Here is a 19,051-nt window from a genome sequence, read left to right on the forward strand (position 1 = left end):
AAATAAGTGGTAGTGTTGTAAAATTTTAAATTCTTAGATAAATAATTATTATAAACAATAAGTTTGACAGATCGATGAATATTTATATATTTTAAAATTATTTTAAAACATTACACCCTTCAACAAATATTAGATTTTTATATATTTTTCAAACATTTTGTTCTAAAGTTTAAAAAGAGTTATTCGTAAAACTTAAATCAGAATTTTCTTCAAAATTTCTCAAAGTTTATCGCTTTTTTGATGAAATAAAAAGCAAATCTAAGGAGCTAAAAACGACAAATTAATCTGGTTAAACACGAGATCACAACCGAGTGAAGGAAGAAATTGTAAATACCTCAGATTTACTTGAAAATTTTTCAAGAACACCCACAGGTGACAGTTTCCCTACATCACACCCATCACCAAAGTGTTTGAATTAATAAAAAAAAACCTCTACACCACAACCACATCCTCATCAAAGAGACGAGCGTAAAATAAAGCAACAAGGGAAATGTAAGTAATTGAACTTGGACAGAAATAGCCAGTACCTCGAACCAGGGTATGTGATGCTTCTCAAGAATGTGCGACACCAGCTAGGCTCGATCGGAAGAACTTTATATAGCTGCACCATAATGCAAAACGCCATGGAATTACATTAAAATGCGCCCTGGAAGACATCCATCAGCGCACATCCGGGCGGGGTGGTTAGAACGCGTCCGCAGCAAAAACCCCAACGACTTCGACGAAGTCACGAAGTCGAACGCAACATCTTCCCCACTCGATGGGGTTACACTTTCCGAATGGTCTAATGGCGGTGCATACTTCAAAGGGAAGGAAAAGAAGAGACTCCAAACGCCATTGTTTTAGCGCAGATACGCATCAAATAGAAAACACAAACCGGACACATACATCCGGTGTCGCGTTCAAGAATTATTCTCCAAGATTCCTAGAACCATTCCATTGGAAACAGATGAGAGCTAGTGATATCGCCCTTAAAGTCCCCATTATCTCGACAATCGTAATCAATGGGGAATTGTACCGAATTGTGCGCTATTACAATTAGACATTCGGTACGACTCTCAAGAGCTCTTTGTTACGTTTTGAGGTTAAGGTTGCTAGAATCCCTAATGTATATTGCAATATTTCACGATGAAATTCATCAGGCAAAAGTTAGAGTTCGTCACCCCAAAAAACCGCGCTCTACTCCTCCAATCGGAACTCTTACCAAAACTCATTGCATTGAATTATTTAACAATAAAATAGTATTGAATAATGTTAAACAGTAACATTTAGCACTCAAGGTCTACACATGCAAAGGTACTTACCGACTGAATCAAGCGTGTTGCATGTCGCCGAACGTCCACTCTACTCCATCCACAGCTGTAATCTTGGATGTTGCACTATCAATTCACACAGTGGTTCGGTTGGTCTGATCTTGACTCGATCTCTCCGGATATCGAAACACTAATGCTCTTTAGGTTGGAATTCGAGCCCTTTTAGAAAATGGTTAATAAAGAAAAGTTACCGAAGAATTCCAACATGGTTAAAATGATGTTTTTTTAAAAAAAGCTAGAAGTAATGCATTTTCTATTTCTCTCCAGAGTTTAGTGGAGTTCCTCGTGAAATCTCAAAAAGCTCAACATTTTTTAGACGAACTTTCTCCAACTTTGGACATCAAATCAATAGGAGTAATAATACTTATTAGCAGCAAATACTACACACTAGCTACAGGGATACGATCACTTAGGTACTCTGGATACTCAACCATAATTTGTATAATTCGCGACAAAAAAAATATCAAAAACCTTTTTGTAAAGAATTCCTCCACGGTGTATTGTGATGCGAGTTTGTTTGAAGCGTCTCACGAACGTTTTGATGCGTGAGGTACTGTTAGTTGATTGATGTGAATGTTGCGTTCAAAACAAACACTTGGAGGAAGTTGATAGATGGCTGCACAAAGTCTGCATAAAATCCGTCAAAAAAAATAAAACCAATACCGCCCTATCTGGTACTTCAAAAAACCCTACATTCCTACTGCGAGAAGAGTCTACCAGTGTAAACAAACAACGTTACCGCAGTTGCACGACACCAGAACTATAGCCCGAGTCAACCAAACCAACCGAAACATTGGCAAGTAGCAAACGCACCAGCGACTGCACTTGCACCACTACTAAACGCACTGTACGAGACACTGCACTGGAATAACGCTTGCCGTACCAGTGGCCGTCCTATATTAAGGCAAACGCACCCCCCCCATCCCACGGTTGATAGTTGGCCGTCGTCGCTCTGCCAGTTACGCTCTCGGGAGTTTTTTGGGATGTGAGTGCACGCAATGCACGGTGACCGGCCACCGTCTCCGGCTGAGAGAATCGTTCGGTAACTGTCACTCTAGCTTTTGGAAGAGATTTTGGTCGTAGAGGAGGGGGGGGGGGGGGGGATGGAGTTGGAACTGCAACGATCATATCACACTCTCTGCAGCGCAGAATACACGCACTCAACCCCCCAACTCCCGCTCCCCCGCACATTCATCGCCGACCAGTCGCGCGCATTCATGTATGCCTACTAAACCACCCTCCAAAGCTGCACCGGGATCTTCTTATAGCTCTCCGTCGCGATGCAACACTCTCGCACGTTCGCATCCGAACCAGCGCGCAATTGCTCGTTTCCCTGCCCAAAACACTATCACCCCAACGGGTGCGTTGATGGAGACGCGACTATCATTCCCCCCATGGAAAGGAATAGGAAGGGGGGGGGGGGGGGGGGGGGGGTACCAAAAGAGTTGCAGGAGGGCTGGGAATAATGGTACCTCGAGGATATATTTGCTTGTTTATTATAGCCCGCCCGCAAATGAACGCTCGGGCTAAGGACGTTCCTGTGTGCTGCCCGCGACGTTTATTGTTTGTGATTCACCGGAATCGATGCAACCGACGCGCAAAAAGGCGTACCATTTTGTTCTTCCGTTAGGTTTTTTTTTTATTTTGTTTTGTTTTGTTAGTAGTTCTAATCATCCAGAACAGCTCGTTAGAAGTTTGCGAAAACAAATACATCATCCCACATCGATGGTTCGAACGCATCAAAACAGTGGTTTTTCGTTATTTCGCCGAGTTGATTCTCTTAGCCTTGGTGCGCCTGAAAGTATGCAATGCTTGGCACTTTTTATGCGTATCACGTTTTGATTATTTGCGGGTTGTTTTGTTTTTGTTTTTTTACTTAACAACGGACCGGGTCTTGCCTGACGATATGATAGCTGTAGCTAGACCTATTTTTATCTACCCTTGCCTAGATGAGAATCGAGGAAAAACTATAAGGTATGTATATTATACTGAAAGCCACAGAATGTAAAGAGACAATTTTATACAGTTCAACTCACGGCACGGATTTTGTCAATTTTACAACCCACATTACGTGATTTATAAGAAGCGAACGTGATCCTTGAGGTCTATAATATTACAATAACAAGCACATGAAGTTATTAGTAGTTGGAGTCGAATATATTGCATACTTCTAGGCGCACACCTTTCAAAATCACATCCAATCACTAAGGCATTGAAATAATCATTGCTTTTCTAAACAAAACACAAGAAAAAGACTCTCTCTCCAAGCAATATGTACAGAGTATGCTAAAAACATCACCTCTTCATGTCGATCTTCACTGAAAAAAGTAGTATCTGCGACTTCCAAACAATGCGTTCGTCTGATCTTCAAGAGTTCTGTTCGGAGTTTGCCAAAACAAACAAAACACGCTCAGCTTGATGTAAGATTTGCAATTCCATCGACACGATCGACACTCTACTCCTAGTTCAGACGTGCTGGTACCATTAGAGTAAACTACACTTCAAGCTGGTAAAACATACTTAAAACAAACAGCATCTCCCGGCAAGCATGAGATAAACCTTCTAGCTATACACACACACACACACCCGACCCACCATAAGACACACATGCACGCAGGCGTAATCGAGTTTTCTTTAATGGGAAAAGACGCACATTACGTAAACATTGGAGCAAACAGACTGCCGCCAACAGTCGGCGAACGATCACACCACCGTTGCAGGTCGCGAAGCACCCGCGACTAATGCTATCGTGTGTTCCAAGATAATATTGTAAAATCCACGTGCGAAACATTTGCCGCTGCGCTCGACTTTCGACTGGGTTATGAACAAAAAACTAAAGTTTTCTTCTTTTTCCTCTCTTTCTGTGCTGCAAATCTGCGCGAAGGAACTTCCCAAATCGCTGTTAATATAGTTTCTCTGCTAGTTGTTCCAAAAATAAAGTAGCCCTTCCATGTACCTTTTGGGAACTTTACCTGTGGACACGCGTACACATAAGGTGCGGTGTCTAAGTTGGTGGAAGTTATATCGATAAAGCAACTCCAATAAAGTTGGGACATATAATATCTCAAGTACAACCCACTGACTAACGCGCACTCTAGCTCTATAGGCAGTAAGGCTCCATCTAGAACAGTAGTATAATCGTACATTATATATAGTTTTGAATTCTTGAAGAAAATTCGGAAGAATTCTCCAAAAACTATAACCTAATCGTCTGTAGATAACTCATACACACGCGCCCACGTCAATCATCGGAATGACGTTACCAATGCCTTCTAGTCTTTAAGATTCTTACGATATTTTCCACTTCTTATCTACAGTTCCGCTAATTCTTAGTGTCCTCAATGACTCCCCCTCAATCTCCCATTCCACCGCCATTATCTTCAATGCCAACGGTCGTGTCCACATCTCGTTTCGCATCGATTCAACCATGCTTCGCTTCATCAAAGAACAGATTTTCTCGACCACCACCTCCACCCACCGGTTACGGTTAGGGTGTCTTGTGGCTTTTGCTTGAACTTTCTTCGTTTCTCACAGTTTTTTTTTTACAATTACTGGGTCTTTTTTTTTGCTTGAAGATTGACGGTAGACGAGGTTTCCGAAGCAGACTCTCTCTCTCTCTCTCTCTTTCGCTCTCACTCTCCTATTCTCTTTCATACATATAGCTACCCTCCCCTTCTATCCCCTTTTTCTCTCGCTTGAGAGCTACTTCACATTCGCAATCGGCAGATGTTGATGTGCCTCCTTGACATCCTCCTTGACAAACTTCACCACCACCACCACCAACTCATCCACACACCCACTGAACCGCACAACCGGAGGACCACGCATCGGTTCGAGGCTCCCGTTTTGTGCGCGCGTTCCAATAATAGAAGGAAGCGGTGCGGGAGCGGTGTTGCCGAAACCGAGGATATGAAGATGACGATATTGTGAAGCGCACTAGATCTGTGGAGCTTCCGTCAAACTTCCGTGTCGAACCAAAAAAAACACATATCGCCGTCGTATACCCATCCGGGTGGAAGAAGAAGAAAAAGGGGAGCTGTTGAGGGGAGAGGAGGGGTAGTATGGCGAAAGAAAATTGAGACCAGGATTCGTGACAAAAAAAAACCAAAACTCCCCCCCCCCCCCTTCATCCTCCCGAAGACACACATGTGCAGTGACGTGCACATAGACGAGAGGAGCATATCTTCGGTGGTAATGTAACAGCACGGTACACAGGTCGGTCGATTACCACTTCGTGATTTTGCCAACATTATAGCTCCTAGATCGGGCTCACTACCCTTTTTTTTTCGCTGTACCAGCTCATCTTGATACGCTCAATCTAATGTGCCGTCCTGCGGACTGACATGCGAAGGTTTTCCACCATTCACCAAACCCAGACTTTGTCCAGAGCGAGCAAGAGAGAGAGAGAGAGAGAGAGAAGGAGAGAAAAACTCCCCAAAACCCGGGAATGGGAAGGTAACAGAGTATCCGAACCAAATCAGTTCCAGGGAGACATTAAATAATTCTTCAAGTGTGTCTTGGCTGGTACAGCGGGAAGTAGTAACCATTTCTTGAGCCAATATCTAGTCAACACTCCCAATGCAATGAAACTTCCCTTTTCCCTTAGGTAGGCTCTTCCTACACAGCTCGTACCAGATGCCAAAGGGAAGAACGCACACTCGGTCTTGCCGCTACGTTTTCTTACTGTCGCACTGGTTCAATCTTTTTCTTTCCATTCTCCTCCCCCTCCCCTCCCCCCTTCGCCCCCCACCGGCAAGACGCTGTAACACGCAATGTACGGCACCGGCCCCATTCCTGGTACGGCATCATTGTCAGACATTATTCGGATTGTTGGGTTGGTTGGACAAAAAAATAAGACCACCCCGCCCGCCACATACACAAATCCGTGTCCACTTCCGCCACCTGGATCCAGGGATCTTTTGCTACGCAGCGAAAACCATGGCAGACAACTTGGTGACCCGATGATGATGGTGGTCACGTTTTTTTATCGCTTTGTTTGTTGGTGGGTATCGTCATTGAATGGTTGAATGGTTGCGAAGCGGAAGGCGGCGGAGGGGGCTGGGGGGTGGGTACAATTTTGTTCTTCCTCTCTCTAAAATAACAACAAATAATCATGGTCGGTGTACCGACACTGCTTTATGGCCATTTTTAGCATTTCCTTTTTTTGCTAGAAATGATTCGCTTCAGCAATGGGAAGGAAACGTAACAATCAGTAACAACAGCAAAAATAGCAAACTCCACTATTGCTGTGGTATTATATTGTCTTGCACTATTCCTTTTTTCTCTTGCTCTCACACACTGTCTCACTCTGTCTAACACACACACACACAGATATGGATGCATACACTCTGTTCCTTATTGTAAAGGACACGCAAAAGGACACAGATCACCTTCGTTACGTGCCTGTTCGATGGGGTTGATCGGTGTTGGCTACTCCTGGGGAGCACCGGAACATGACACGCACATCCACACACACACAAACAGAGTCACGCATACACACACACATGCGTCATCCGTTCGACCGGTAACGGATGTGTGTGTCTGCTTGTTCTTTGCTGAAGCGCTTGATCGTTGTTGCTTGGGTACGAGGGGGGAGAGGGAGGGGGCGATCCGATCACAACACTAAAGTGGCGCTGACCAACCGTTCTAGCGTTCGACGTTGAGTGTGGTGAAGAATTATTACGTACGAAATTCGCGTACCTACGTAACACACAAGAAATCACTAGTGAACATTCCACACCAGAACACCGTAACCGTACACATTTATTCGTCCCTTCCTACCTTTGCCCTTTTTCTCCTTCTCTCTCTCTCTCTTTCTTTACTATCTCTCTGCTAGTGCTGTTTCTTTTTGTTCGTAAAACAAATCTTACTCTTGCACTCACTCGCAAAACAACAGTCACAAAATAAGGGGATGGAAAATCATCGACGAACCGTTCCTGTCCCTTACCTACCCCCACCCCTAACTCTTCACCCCTGCGGGGAGGGAGAGAGCGGGACGGTGCCCTTTATCACGAGGCGTGGTAGGAAAACAATAGGAGAGTTTTTGACAGACCGCAAAACAGCAGGTGCAGGTGTGCAGAACAAATCACCGCACCACGAAGCAGCACAACACCAAGTTTCGAAACGGGTTTGGATTTGTCTTTTGCACGAAATCCGTGCACGAAATTGCACCGCAGCACACACGCTGCGAGCGAGCAGAGGTTACAGGCACACACACACAGCAAACAGCAAAATAATACAAACAATACCCGCTTAAACGGAAATGAGCGCACCTCTAGTGCGGGTTATGTAAACTCATCGCAGTGGAAGTCTTGATATGACTGGTGCTTGGAAGACAAAACTATAAAAACGTATCCACCCGAAAACACACGATACACGCGCGTGTACTAGGGCCTAATGTATGTTTGTATCGGTGCGTCTTCTGCCACTGGTGCTGGAGAGTGGCCGCCCGAGCAGCGACTTCCTGTCTCCCGTTTTTGCTGTGAATGTTTGCGCACGCGTTGCATACTGTCCCTTACACATCCCCCTCCCTCTCCCATTTTCCCACCCATCCCCAGCCTCCTACCCCTCCATCACACAATCTTCCACTGTGCTTGGGTTTGCGTGTATGGGTGTGTGTGTGTATAAGCATTCTATCATTTCCCATTTTTTTTTGCTCCATGCCCGTTTTGGCATGGTATGTGTTTTCCCTTTTGGAAAATAGGTAGAAAAAGGGGGAAAAAACGGGGGCGAAACGGAAGGAAGTAATGGAAAAAGGGCTACACTTTGGAAAAGTGATGGAAATGAATGGGAGGGAAAACATCTCTTCCCGGGAAAAGTTTCGCGTGTTGTAAAGAGCACCAAAAATCCAAAATGAGCGAATCTTCATCCGTTAGGCCTCCGTGTACAAGAGCTTACAACAGAGTGGGAGAGTTGTTTTGTTTGTTTTTTTTTTGGGGGGGTCAAGGGATTGGTTGCAGCTTCATTGCATCTGTTAAACTGGGTTTGTTGGCTAGTTGCTGCTGTATCGTTTGTCTGTTCTTAGTAGAAACAAGTGGAGATATTTTTATTTGGAAGAATTCTTCTAAAGAAAAAAAAAACAACGTATCGCCATTATTTCTTGGAACTTGTAAATGTCACAAATCTCGATGACAGTTGCAAATCCTTGGTACATCTTTGCAGTTTTTACATCTAGCTGTTTAATTTAAAATAATTTAAAATACTCGTGCATTTTAGAGTTTTGTAACAAATTGTAACTTCTTTAAAAAAAAAACGCCATTTGTTCCACTTCTTTGGTAAAATTGATTTATCAAACGTCAAACTCGACTGTACATCCGATACGATTTAATAGTTAATGTACCGAGGTTTTTCGTCTGTTCGCTTATTGACGTACCTTCAACTTACATCATACAGTAAGTGCAAGGTTTTTGTAGCTATGGTAACGGATTTTGAAATATTATGATGTTTACGTACGTTCCGTACTGCTCATGCGCCGCACCATACTGTTTACATTTGTCGCTGGCACACAACATCGTCGTGGTAGTTATCTCTTGCCCGGTTCTTACCGCACGTGTGTTTGTTGCGTTTTGCTAGCAGAATCTATTAGCTCAGCACAATATGCAGAGATGGTACAGATAACCAGTACGGCAGGTGTAGATAATATCAAATAACCGTAAGAAACATCTACACGCTGGGAATGAGTCATTACCTTCGTGTTTAAGTAAAACACCAGGCGCCTCCAGCCATTTATTTTTCAAAATTATTTATTATCTTTTATTTTATATAAATTTCTTTCATTTACACAAAAAAACGCATCGCTCTGAAGAAGTATATTAACCATTTGATAGAATTTAAAACCATTACATACTTTTAAATAAAATATTCACATTAGTATTTTGCTTTATCCTTTAAGTAAAACACCAGGCGCCTCCAGATATATATTTTCTAAAATTATTTATTATCTTTTATTTTATAAAAATTTCTTTCATTTACACAAAAAAACGCATCGCTCCGATGAAGTATATTAACAATTTGTTTAGAATTGAAATTCATTACATACTTTTAAATAAAATGTTCACATTAGTATTTTGCTTTATCCTTTAAGTAAAACACCAGGCGCCTCCAGCCATATATTTTCATGTTTTTTTTCAAAATTATTTTTTTTTTAATTTCTTTCATTTACACAAAAAAAAACGTCATGTGATTTTGGTAGCATCGCTCTGAAGAAGTATATTAACCATTTGTTTAGAATTGAAAACCATTACATACTTTTAAATAAAATGTTCACATTAGTATTTTGCTTTATATTCCATATAGTGTGAAAGCTTAATGTTTTTGCGATGAAAATGAAGATTAAAGCGGGGGGAAACATACAAAAACAAAACTAAAACAAACCGGTAAAGATAGTTTTGAATATTTTCCATCATACGTTAATTATCACGTGCAATAATTCTTGAGCGTCGTTAACCTTCCAAACAGCCAGTCTCGGTGAAAATTAAACTAAACTAACTTTAACAAAAAGCCTCTCAAACCCCATTTAAGTTCCTCTAAAGTGTCTAATTTTTTGCTTTCGATTTTTTCTTACCGACACTAAGCTTTCTTTCAGTTGAAGTAAAACCATACACTATCTCGAGCTGCTTGAGTCATATATACGACACGAAAAGGAAAAAAAGACACACGATAAAACGAACAGGACCCTACAGATAACGTCCGACATGGCACCATTACACATTCGAACAAGACAGCTAGAGGAAAACGCATTAATGGGGGTAACACCCTTCAGAAAGATTTAAACATTGAAACGGTCAAATCTACCGTATAGCACCGTATCGAGTGATAGAAGGTACTATTCTACCGTTTACAGCCAAACCCGATAGTGATCACACATTCGCACCACACAAACATATTTGCACCTATTCCACTTGCATCTAGCTGCATCCCGTACATTCCAATCCAACACAACACACCCACACACGCGCAATCAATCAATTAATTAAAAGCAACAAGAAAAAGTATCACATTTACTCGCGCTTTAACGAAACAGAGAGCTTAACAAAAGGAAAAACGCCGTAAAGTATGCAATGTGCACGAAAGGATAGTATTATTAGTCCTACCATTTTTTCCAAATATGTTTTAGACAAGTTTATTGCGTAGGGAATAACACAAAAATATCACAAAAAAATTGGAAAAATAAAAGATTAAAAATAAAAAAAAAATATTTTAAAAACATTGCAAAAAAATTACAATATCAAAAAGAAACAAACTGTGAATAAAACCTTTTAAACAACGATCACTTTCTTGGCCTGTCAACATACATTTTACACACACACACACACAAACATACACACACATCTATACATGTCTCAATTACTTGCTAGCATTAAATCCATTTAGCGCATGTATGTTGAATAAACGAGTTTGAATAAGCGGTCATCACCCATCGCAATTGATCACCTTTTTTCTTCTTCTTCTTCCGTTCTCTTTCCACAAAAAGAGCCGTTCACTATCCCATTTCTAAACCATATTATCCTAACTACCGATAATCGCAAAATCGCTAAACCGTCGACATGGTTGGATGCTGCTGGGTGGGTGTTTTTTGTTTTTGTTTTTTTTTTGTTTGTTTTCAAATCAATAGCTACTTATTTTCCCAACAAAGGAAAAACACTCTCAAACAAAACAAAACATAATAAAAAATGAAACTGTTTATCACGTCCAACGATATTGTACTATAACTGTACTGTTTCGTGTGGCCCATTTCATAATTGCCTTTATCGCTATTATCGCAGCCTTGACTGCGGTAAAACGGGAAGCTTTTACATTCCCCCTGTGCCACCCGGCAATTCAGGTCGGTTCGGTTCAAAATTTTAAATACTATCTACAGCCACAGAAAAGTCGCTTAAAGTAAATCCCTTGTGTTCATGTATCGACTTTTGTTTTGTTTGGTTTTCTGTTTTTTTTTGTAATCAATGTTTTAATTACTACGGAATTTTTTTTTTAGTATAGTATTCATTAAACACTTGCCCTTTAAACTGTTTGATGCAGATGGGGCAGATGTATAATAGTCACAGCAATCAATGAATCATATAGGTTTGTCGCGCATAGTGGCATCACGGTCACATAAAGGATGGTGACGTTTTACGCGACCGTGACGATTTCGATGCTTTCGACGGGCTCTTCAGGCTGTGGCGCGAACCACGGTCCGATCTGGAACGTTCCGGGCCCCGGTCACACCACGGTTCCGGTGCCCTTCCGCACCAGCGTATCAGCTCTTGCACTTCGTTCTGTAAGTGTGAAGAAATAGACAAATGTTTAGAAAACAATGTTCTTTGCGTGAGTGTTCCGACACCATACCTGCAGATACACCGGAAGTTCCTGGAAGATGTCAAGTTGTGTCAGCTCGGTATGCTGCGATAGGTACGATAGGCACCGTGCCTTTAGTGCGGCCGCATTAAAACGATCCGATATCCCGTACAGACAGATCACTGACTCGCTGTCGATCGACGCAACCAGCGTTTGCTCGCAGATCGCTTTCAGATTGTCGACCGAATAACGATCGGCAAGCAGCATCAGCTCGCAAAGCTGATCGACACCGACGGACCGATCGACCGGTGCACCGTACAGATACAGTAGCAACCGGCGGAAGATAACCGGCGAGGTATCGTAAATAATAATTTTACTGCAAAAAAAAGAAAATATAGAAAGCGTTACAATTAGAATATACAAGCTGATAGAAGCAAAACTCGTTACCGATTAATATCCTCCTGCATGCCGGACAGCAGTGCCTTCTTGAACCATTCGCACCGGGCCGCCACTATCACACGATGCGCCTTGAAGCAATGCGACTGTGTACCTTTCGTATTGCAACCTTTAGCGTTACTACCGTTACTACTGCCACTACTGGAAGCATTCACAGCCGTTGCGGTTTCACTTCCCCCACCACCACCACCACCATTAGCACCCTTGTTCGCACCGTTGAGCAATAGGCCCTCGTCCGGGCTAAAATCGCATGACGTCGTCGGCGTAACGCTTTCGTTCTGCTGCTCCATCTGCGGTACCACCACCTCAAACTCCATATCCGCCAGCTGACCCGAATGGAGCAACTTCAGTGCATTCTTCGACAAGCTGCTGTGGGCAGCGGTCGGTGACTCACATAAAGTTTGCACCAGATTCATCTTGACGGTGGCATACTCAAGCTGTCGCTGCCCACTGGACCGAACCGCACTGCGCCGTGCAGCACACTCGTGCAGCAGGGCTGGGTCGACGCTTCGTTTGTCCAGCAGACCCAATTCCACAAGCGCACACGTAAACTGTTCCTTCTGCACCAGGGTGGAGATCTACGATGGAAGAAGAAGGATGCGAGAAGATACACGTTAGTGTTTGTACAATGTAAAAAGCATTAAAAATACTACTTACATAAAACATTGCATCATTTAGGGCAGACTTGTGTTCCAGCAGCTTTGAAACAATGCCATTCTGTAACGATTAAGCAAACGGGATAGTTATTTATTTTATCCCGTAGTAACATCTCAAGCAAACTATCATTACCACTTGACTGGTGAGAAATTTGAAGCAAAATTTAAACTCCTTCCAACCAATCTTCTCGTCTATCGTATCGCAAAGCTCCTCCAGCTGACCGATGGCGGACGGTACCTCCATCGCTAGCTGCTCCAAGTTACGCCGTACCGTTTGATGCTGGTGCAGCAAATTCATCTCGTTGAACGTGTTTTTCTTGTGCAGTAACACCTCGAGCGCATTGGTAACGCGCCCGTAAATATCACGCATCTTCTTCACCTCGTACATGTACAGGAAGAACTTCAGATCGGACTCGGACGTGCTTTGGCCGAGCCGTGACTGTACGGTTGTGCTGCGCGCATGGCTACGGGCACGTTCCGTACCGGATCGGTTACCGGACAGCTGGGTTGATTGGGTGCTACGGCCACAACCGCTCCGATTGTTGCCGGTATGCGTACGTCCCTGCGGCTGTACGGAAGTTTCATGTAGCTTTTGCTGTTGCTGCTGCTCCTGCTGGCTACTTTTCAAATCCTTGCAAACCTCTTCCAGCGATAGCTTTATTTCGGACACGGCCGATGTTAGTACCTCGAGGGCGCCGGTTATTTCCGGCACCAGATAGGACACTAGATCATTACGATCGTCGGGCGATAAGCTGCCCAGCACGAGGTTCACGTTCTGCAGCAGCTGATGCACCTGCGACAGATAGATCGGCATGCGGGTACGGACGTACTTGATGATCTCGTGCCGCTGCTGACGCGTGAAGGTTGTAGCATCCTTTGTAAAGATGTTGCAAAACTGTAGCAGCTTCACAAATGCTGTCGGAGAGAATTAGAAGGTCTCCAATGTAGACAGGTTGACAACCCACTCACATATTACTTACCCGTGAGACACTCTTTGACGCCTTCTTTAAACACCTGACACAGTACGCACGGACTGTGGGATATGGTGCTCGGATTAACCATCTGTATCATATTGTTCAGACTGTCATGCAGGTCGTTGATGATGTCGATTACAACTATGAAGATACAATCAAACGTAAACGATTAAACAATATTCCCACCAAGAAGTATATACCTTCAAGTAACTTACACTTCTTCAGCTGTATGTTTCGCAGATAGTTCTTGCACGGTTCGCTCATGCGGCTAAGCGGTGTCGTACTTTCGCACATATTGATCAGCTGAATGCAGGTATCCTCATCCAGCTGGTCGGGCAAACATTCGCAGTACAGCCAATGGAGGATAGTAGACAACATCTTTGCCGGGATATTGTTCAACACCGAGAGTGGAGTTAACGGTGAGGATGGCGGTGTATCGAGCGTCGACACCGGAAACGGTGATGGACTTCGGGCGCGAAATGGTGATGATGGTGGTTTAAACTTTACGCGACAGGTAGCCGGTACCGCATCGGGAAAGAAGAACACATTCCGATCGATGTGCAGGTTCGAATCCGAACAGGAGGACGTTTGATGGGCCGCCCGCTTTGGCACATCGAGAAATATGGAGTGTGTGTTACCGTCCGTACAGTGCGTATCACCCGTCGGCATGAGACAGTTGAACGAGTTCGATATGTTTGCCACCAGCTTCGGTGACAGATTGTACGAGTCGAGCGATGTTGGCGGTAGCAGAAAGTTTGGATTCAGAATCGTTGGGCTAGCGTGTGCGCTCGGATGTAAGCTGGGGGTGGCGCTCGCACTAACGCTGCACATCATTGCGGGTGAACCACGACCGTACGTGTTGCTACCGGTGCGCACTGCCCGGGCACACGGTACGGAGGAAACCTTCATCAATGGTGGATGCGTGGCAGCAACCTGTGCCTGCGCCTCGGCACACTCAAACCGACTAGCCAGATGCTGATAGGTGGAAGCCGCCGTCATACTGCTGCAGTCAAATCCGTTCAAGCGCAAAATTGGCGAGTGCACGTTGTACTATGGACAAGAGATAGAGAGAGAGAGAGCAAAGATGTAAGAGATCTGGTACGTCTGAAACAAGACAACATTTTGAACTTACGATTACATTATCACAACTCTTGAGAGTCACATCACAGAAGTTGCCATCGTCCAGCACGGTGATCAGCGTGAACGGTTCCTCCTGCCCGACCGACTGGTCCTCCTTGACGCGCTGACAGTGCAGCTCACACCAGCAGTCACACCGCAGCGACATCTGCTCGCCCGGATTGTAGTGGTTGGTGCGAAACTCGATGCTGTGCCCGGTGTACGCACCGAAGATAAGACCCGGCCCGTTCGACGACAGCTCCACCACCTCGAACGTTTCGCAGCTAAACAGTACCGCCGCCGAATCGTTGATCGGGCAAAATGCCGCCCCATTCAAACTGCTCAGCCGTGGATTGTTGAGCTGCGAGTCCCGCCCGGCACCGTTTTGGGTGTTTGAGTTTGTGTTGATTAGATCGTTGTACCAGATAATGTCCCCCATCTCGTCCAGCCGGAACTTGATGCTGTGTGGTGTTTGTGAAGTTTTGCGTAGTTGAGATATTGAGTTATTCGCCGTGATTAGACGAGATATATACGTACCCTTCGAGACCTAGCTTTTCCGTGGTGCCTTCCAGATGCGACTCCACTATCTGCAATCATGACATCGAGAAGAAAAACGAGAATTCACAACGATGTACAGATGTTGTAGGTGGCAACCAGGAATCTTACCTCCCACGTCCCGATGAATCCATACGATTCGTGTGCCGTCATGTTTAATTGATTCTATTACGGCTCGCGTACCACCAGAAGTTGTTGCTGGTGACGTCCAGTACGCAGCATCTAGCGTTCAGTTCCAGTTAACTTCGTACTTCCCATCCATTAATATATCATCACTATGGGAATGCTCCAGTGCTCCAGTGTCGTCTATCCACTATACCAGGGGAGGGGTTTTGGGGCTGGTGCTGCTGGGAAATGAGAGTACGTTTACGTCTATGCGCTGCGTCCAATTCCAAACGCCACCCTAATGCACATAATTCTAATTGAGTATCTCACAACCAACTACTGCCTACCGAGACTGGCTATCACACGGCCTTGTCTGACATTTTTCGCATATTTGCAGCCCATTAATTAGCACAACCACATGTACCGTGTTTTGGGGTAGAAGAGAACAGGTGAGACGTGCTCCGGAGATATGCTCCGTGATGTATATGGTAGCTGTTACACGAGCGGCTTGCATACACCGAACAAAGAATGTACCAGTGGTGATATGCCGAGTCTGAGCGTTTTGACCAGACAGCACTATATCTCATCACGTTGGCATTCAACTCCTTCACTCCACAGACAGGTAGTGTGGTGATGTCTTCCAGACATTGGAACTACTGCTAAAAAGCATAGCGTAAGCACAGGTGCAACCAAATCTCCAACTCTGGTCGCGAAAAGATCTTCCAGTTGCAGTTAAAACCCACAACACACACATACACAGACATGTACTCTTACACACCCCAAAACAAACATCATGCAGGTGTGTTTGCAGGGAATTCCATCCACTGAAAGGAAGGGATCTGTTCCAGAGACAATAAGTACGCTATCCCACAGATCAGGATGGTCTCGTCGAATGATAGGTAGTGCAGACACGCTGTTTTACTACTTTGCTGCTAATAATTGCCGATGCCCAAAAATGCAACTCGGTCACCAACGCACACCACCAACGCACTACACACAATAACGCGCGTGAGACGCGTATATGCGCACAAATCGACTCTGCCCGTCGTCATGCATGCGAAGGGAGGTTAATATTTGTTGCATATGACACCCCACAAAGTTTTCCATTTCGGCATTGCGTGCGTTTTTCTCTCTTTCTCCCTCTCTCTCTCTCTCTCTCTCTCCCGTGTTGTGACTGGAGTTTTTCCTAAGTTTCAGCAATGTTTCCGCTAGTATTTCACACTTTTTTTTTTGCAAACGTAACCATCTACTAGGATCTGTAAGCTTATGGGGTAGGAATTCTTTATCCTACGTTCATTGTAGTTTAATTTTCTCTTAAATCAATAATTTAAACATATGTCTAGAAAGTTATATTACAGTAGCTGCGTATTAAAGCACTTCTTTCGCAGAAACAGTATGTCCGCAAATTCTTCTTTCTTTAGATAGAACCAGACAGTACTCATTACCGTATAAACTGTTTTACCCACCTACAGCATTCACTCCCCTTTCACGACCAAACACACAGACGGATGAAGGTGCTACTGCTGGATTTTGCATGCACTTTAGCACTGTTACCACTGTTGCGCGTAGCACACAAATGCGTCTCGCCAAATTTGCCACCCTTTTGCTCACAAAAAGTTTTGCCCAGAATGCAAAACCGTTTGACAGCGTCCTAGCGACACTTGTGGGATTTATTTACGTTTCCACAAGGTGGAAAAGCGCCAATGCCAAACGCATGCATGGTTGATGGTAGTGGTTGACCATTTTTCCTTTTTTCTTTCTCTCTCTCTCTCCGTCACACTACATCTCTTCCTATCTCGTTGGACTTACTACATCATGCAATGAGGGGGACGGCTAACAGATGGTAAGCAAGATGCACCCAAACTCACCTTTACCAAACCGAATATCCTTGGCGTATTAATCAAAGCCCACCATCACTGGACACCATCTGAAGGTTTTCTCAAAGTAGACCATCTACAAACGAACCACACAACAGCAAATGGAAAACCAAAACGGGCTAGCTTTGGTCAAACACAATCTTTGGGTTTTTGGGAACACGATCCGGGCGGTATGCGCCCAGACTGCAAACATCGACACGATGGAGCGAATTTTCTCCGTCAGCCGTGGGCACTCGAACGCAGGCACATGCGCGGACTTTCCCCCAAAAAAAACATTGCACCGAAGAGCGGGTCGCGTACGGACGTAAACGTCATCTCCGTAGAGACAAAGAAAACCTATACGGGTTTGAAATTGAAATTTCTTCCTTTCCCGGTTTGAAATGCTACAAGGTACAGTTGACTACTTGTCAAGAATTAAGAATTATCCGTAGAATACCTTGAGAAGGAGGCCGAATTATTTTGTTGAGAATTCGCTTAAGCAATACTTATCGTTTTGAGGAATTTTTAACGATTTTTTTATGTGTTAAATTATTTACACCTAGAACTTATTTCTACGAAACACCATCTACTTTTTTGAATATATTCAAAAAAAATTCTTTTCGGATATATTTACCGCAATTGCAAAATTTTAAAAAGTGCATCAAAGAGTGGCAGAAATTCAAAACTTAAGATCAACAATCACAGGCAAAACAGAAGCTTTATTGGAAGTGCTTCCAATTAAGCTTCAACTTAATGGTTGCCCGACCTTGACGGCTCATCTTCCGGAAATGATCCGAAAACCTCCAACAAGCGAAATACCCCAATTCACGGCACACAACCTTCACCGGGTGATACACCCGGAAATTACAACCTCAATCCAAACGCATACCCTCCCTTCCGATTGAACACTTATTTGCATGTTTTCATTGTTTTCACCACCAAAAAAAAAATACCCATTACAAGCGTTAGTGTCTCCGGTACGGTTGTGGCTGTTTGCGGAAAAGTAAAGCAAAACCGCGCGTCTTTCACACAGCATCTTCGAAATGGACGAAATTGTTGAAACGTTTGATTGGTACGCAGGGGTAATGGGTTCGTAAAATCGTTCGAGGTTAACCCATGAGCCGCTGTACCGAGACAAAACTAACCGGTAATGCCAAATGGAATGGAAAAGGTTAAACCGGCCACGGGTTCTTATCAAACATTATCCGCACGGTAGATCAAAATTCGATTCAGAAAAAAACCTCCAAATAGGTGAATAAAAATTAATTTAAATAAAAAACACAGATGATCGTATCATCAGCAACCTCCCCGGACCCGCTCATTAAATCGAGCACTCGTGGCATAATAGCTGCTGCTGCGAACGTGCCCACACGCGACCTCCCATTTGTGTAGTGCGCGCGCACTCGCATCTTCGCAGCGTCCTTCTCCGTCCGCCCGTGAAGGGGGATAAGCACGCGATCCGCAACCGCCACTCGGGTAAAGCATCTCCATTGAACGACTCTCGCACTCTTCATCGTGCCCTCTTCATCGGGCGATTATTACGAGCGCTAATCACATCACGATCATCATCATCACCTTCAAACATCTTCACACCAATAAATCGCCCGGGACAATTATACCTCTGATTGTGGTGCACTAATGGTTGCTCCACCACCGCTGGAGCGAGTGCCTTTACCGACCAGAAATTGAATTCAATGTTTTTCAAGACGAATATACGAATACGTGTCATTCGCCTCCCGCTG

At 44.1% G+C, this 19,051-nt stretch overlaps 3 protein-coding genes across 9 annotated transcripts in view; 1 reads left to right on the forward strand and 2 right to left on the reverse strand.

Moving 5' to 3' along the window:
* Positions 1 to 2,407, reverse strand: part of LOC125766506 (uncharacterized) — a 33,869-nt gene extending 31,462 nt beyond the window's left edge. For 3 of the 4 annotated variants that reach the window (XM_049432559.1, XM_049432545.1, XM_049432552.1), the window contains exons 1-2: positions 1,785 to 2,406; positions 1,305 to 1,472 (exon numbers count right to left, since the gene is read on the reverse strand). The gene's annotated coding sequence lies outside the window, so the exon portion shown is untranslated. Of the gene's footprint in view, positions 1 to 1,304; positions 1,473 to 1,784 lie in introns of all 4 variants that reach the window. The other variant, XM_049432537.1, reaches the window with a different exon arrangement.
* Positions 1 to 19,051, forward strand: part of LOC125766898 (thymosin beta) — an 83,092-nt gene that overhangs the window by 30,439 nt on the left and 33,602 nt on the right. The window lies entirely within an intron of this gene.
* Positions 8,684 to 19,007, reverse strand: LOC125766531 (uncharacterized). 4 transcript variants are annotated; one of them, XM_049432581.1, is made up of 11 exons: positions 17,322 to 19,007; positions 15,460 to 15,692; positions 15,331 to 15,380; positions 14,810 to 15,254; positions 13,893 to 14,727; positions 13,684 to 13,818; positions 12,837 to 13,618; positions 12,705 to 12,764; positions 12,039 to 12,625; positions 11,643 to 11,967; positions 8,684 to 11,572 (listed from the first exon to the last, which is right to left on the reverse strand). In XM_049432581.1, exons 2-11 carry the CDS (start codon positions 15,499 to 15,501, stop codon positions 11,405 to 11,407), a joined length of 3,429 nt encoding a protein of 1,142 aa, XP_049288538.1. In that variant the 5' UTR covers positions 15,502 to 15,692; positions 17,322 to 19,007; the 3' UTR covers positions 8,684 to 11,404. The 4 variants fall into 4 exon arrangements, with proteins under 4 accessions (XP_049288538.1, XP_049288548.1, XP_049288529.1 ...); XM_049432591.1 differs by having other exon boundaries at positions 15,460 to 15,695; XM_049432572.1 differs by having other exon boundaries at positions 16,920 to 19,007.

This window comes from Anopheles funestus, chromosome X (assembly GCF_943734845.2).
Source record: "Anopheles funestus chromosome X, idAnoFuneDA-416_04, whole genome shotgun sequence".
NCBI classification, from domain to species: domain Eukaryota; kingdom Metazoa; phylum Arthropoda; class Insecta; order Diptera; family Culicidae; genus Anopheles; species Anopheles funestus.

Coding starts and splice junctions, on each gene's coding strand:
- LOC125766531 (XM_049432581.1), bottom strand. CDS start 15,501: ATGACGGCACACGAATCGTATGGATTCATCGGGACGTGGGAG. Junction 15,381..15,459: donor GATTCATCGGGACGTGGGAG/GTAAGATTCCTG, acceptor TCATGATTGCAG/ATAGTGGAGTCGCATCTGGA. Junction 12,626..12,704: donor TAAATGATGCAATGTTTTAT/GTAAGTAGTATT, acceptor CTTCCATCGTAG/ATCTCCACCCTGGTGCAGAA.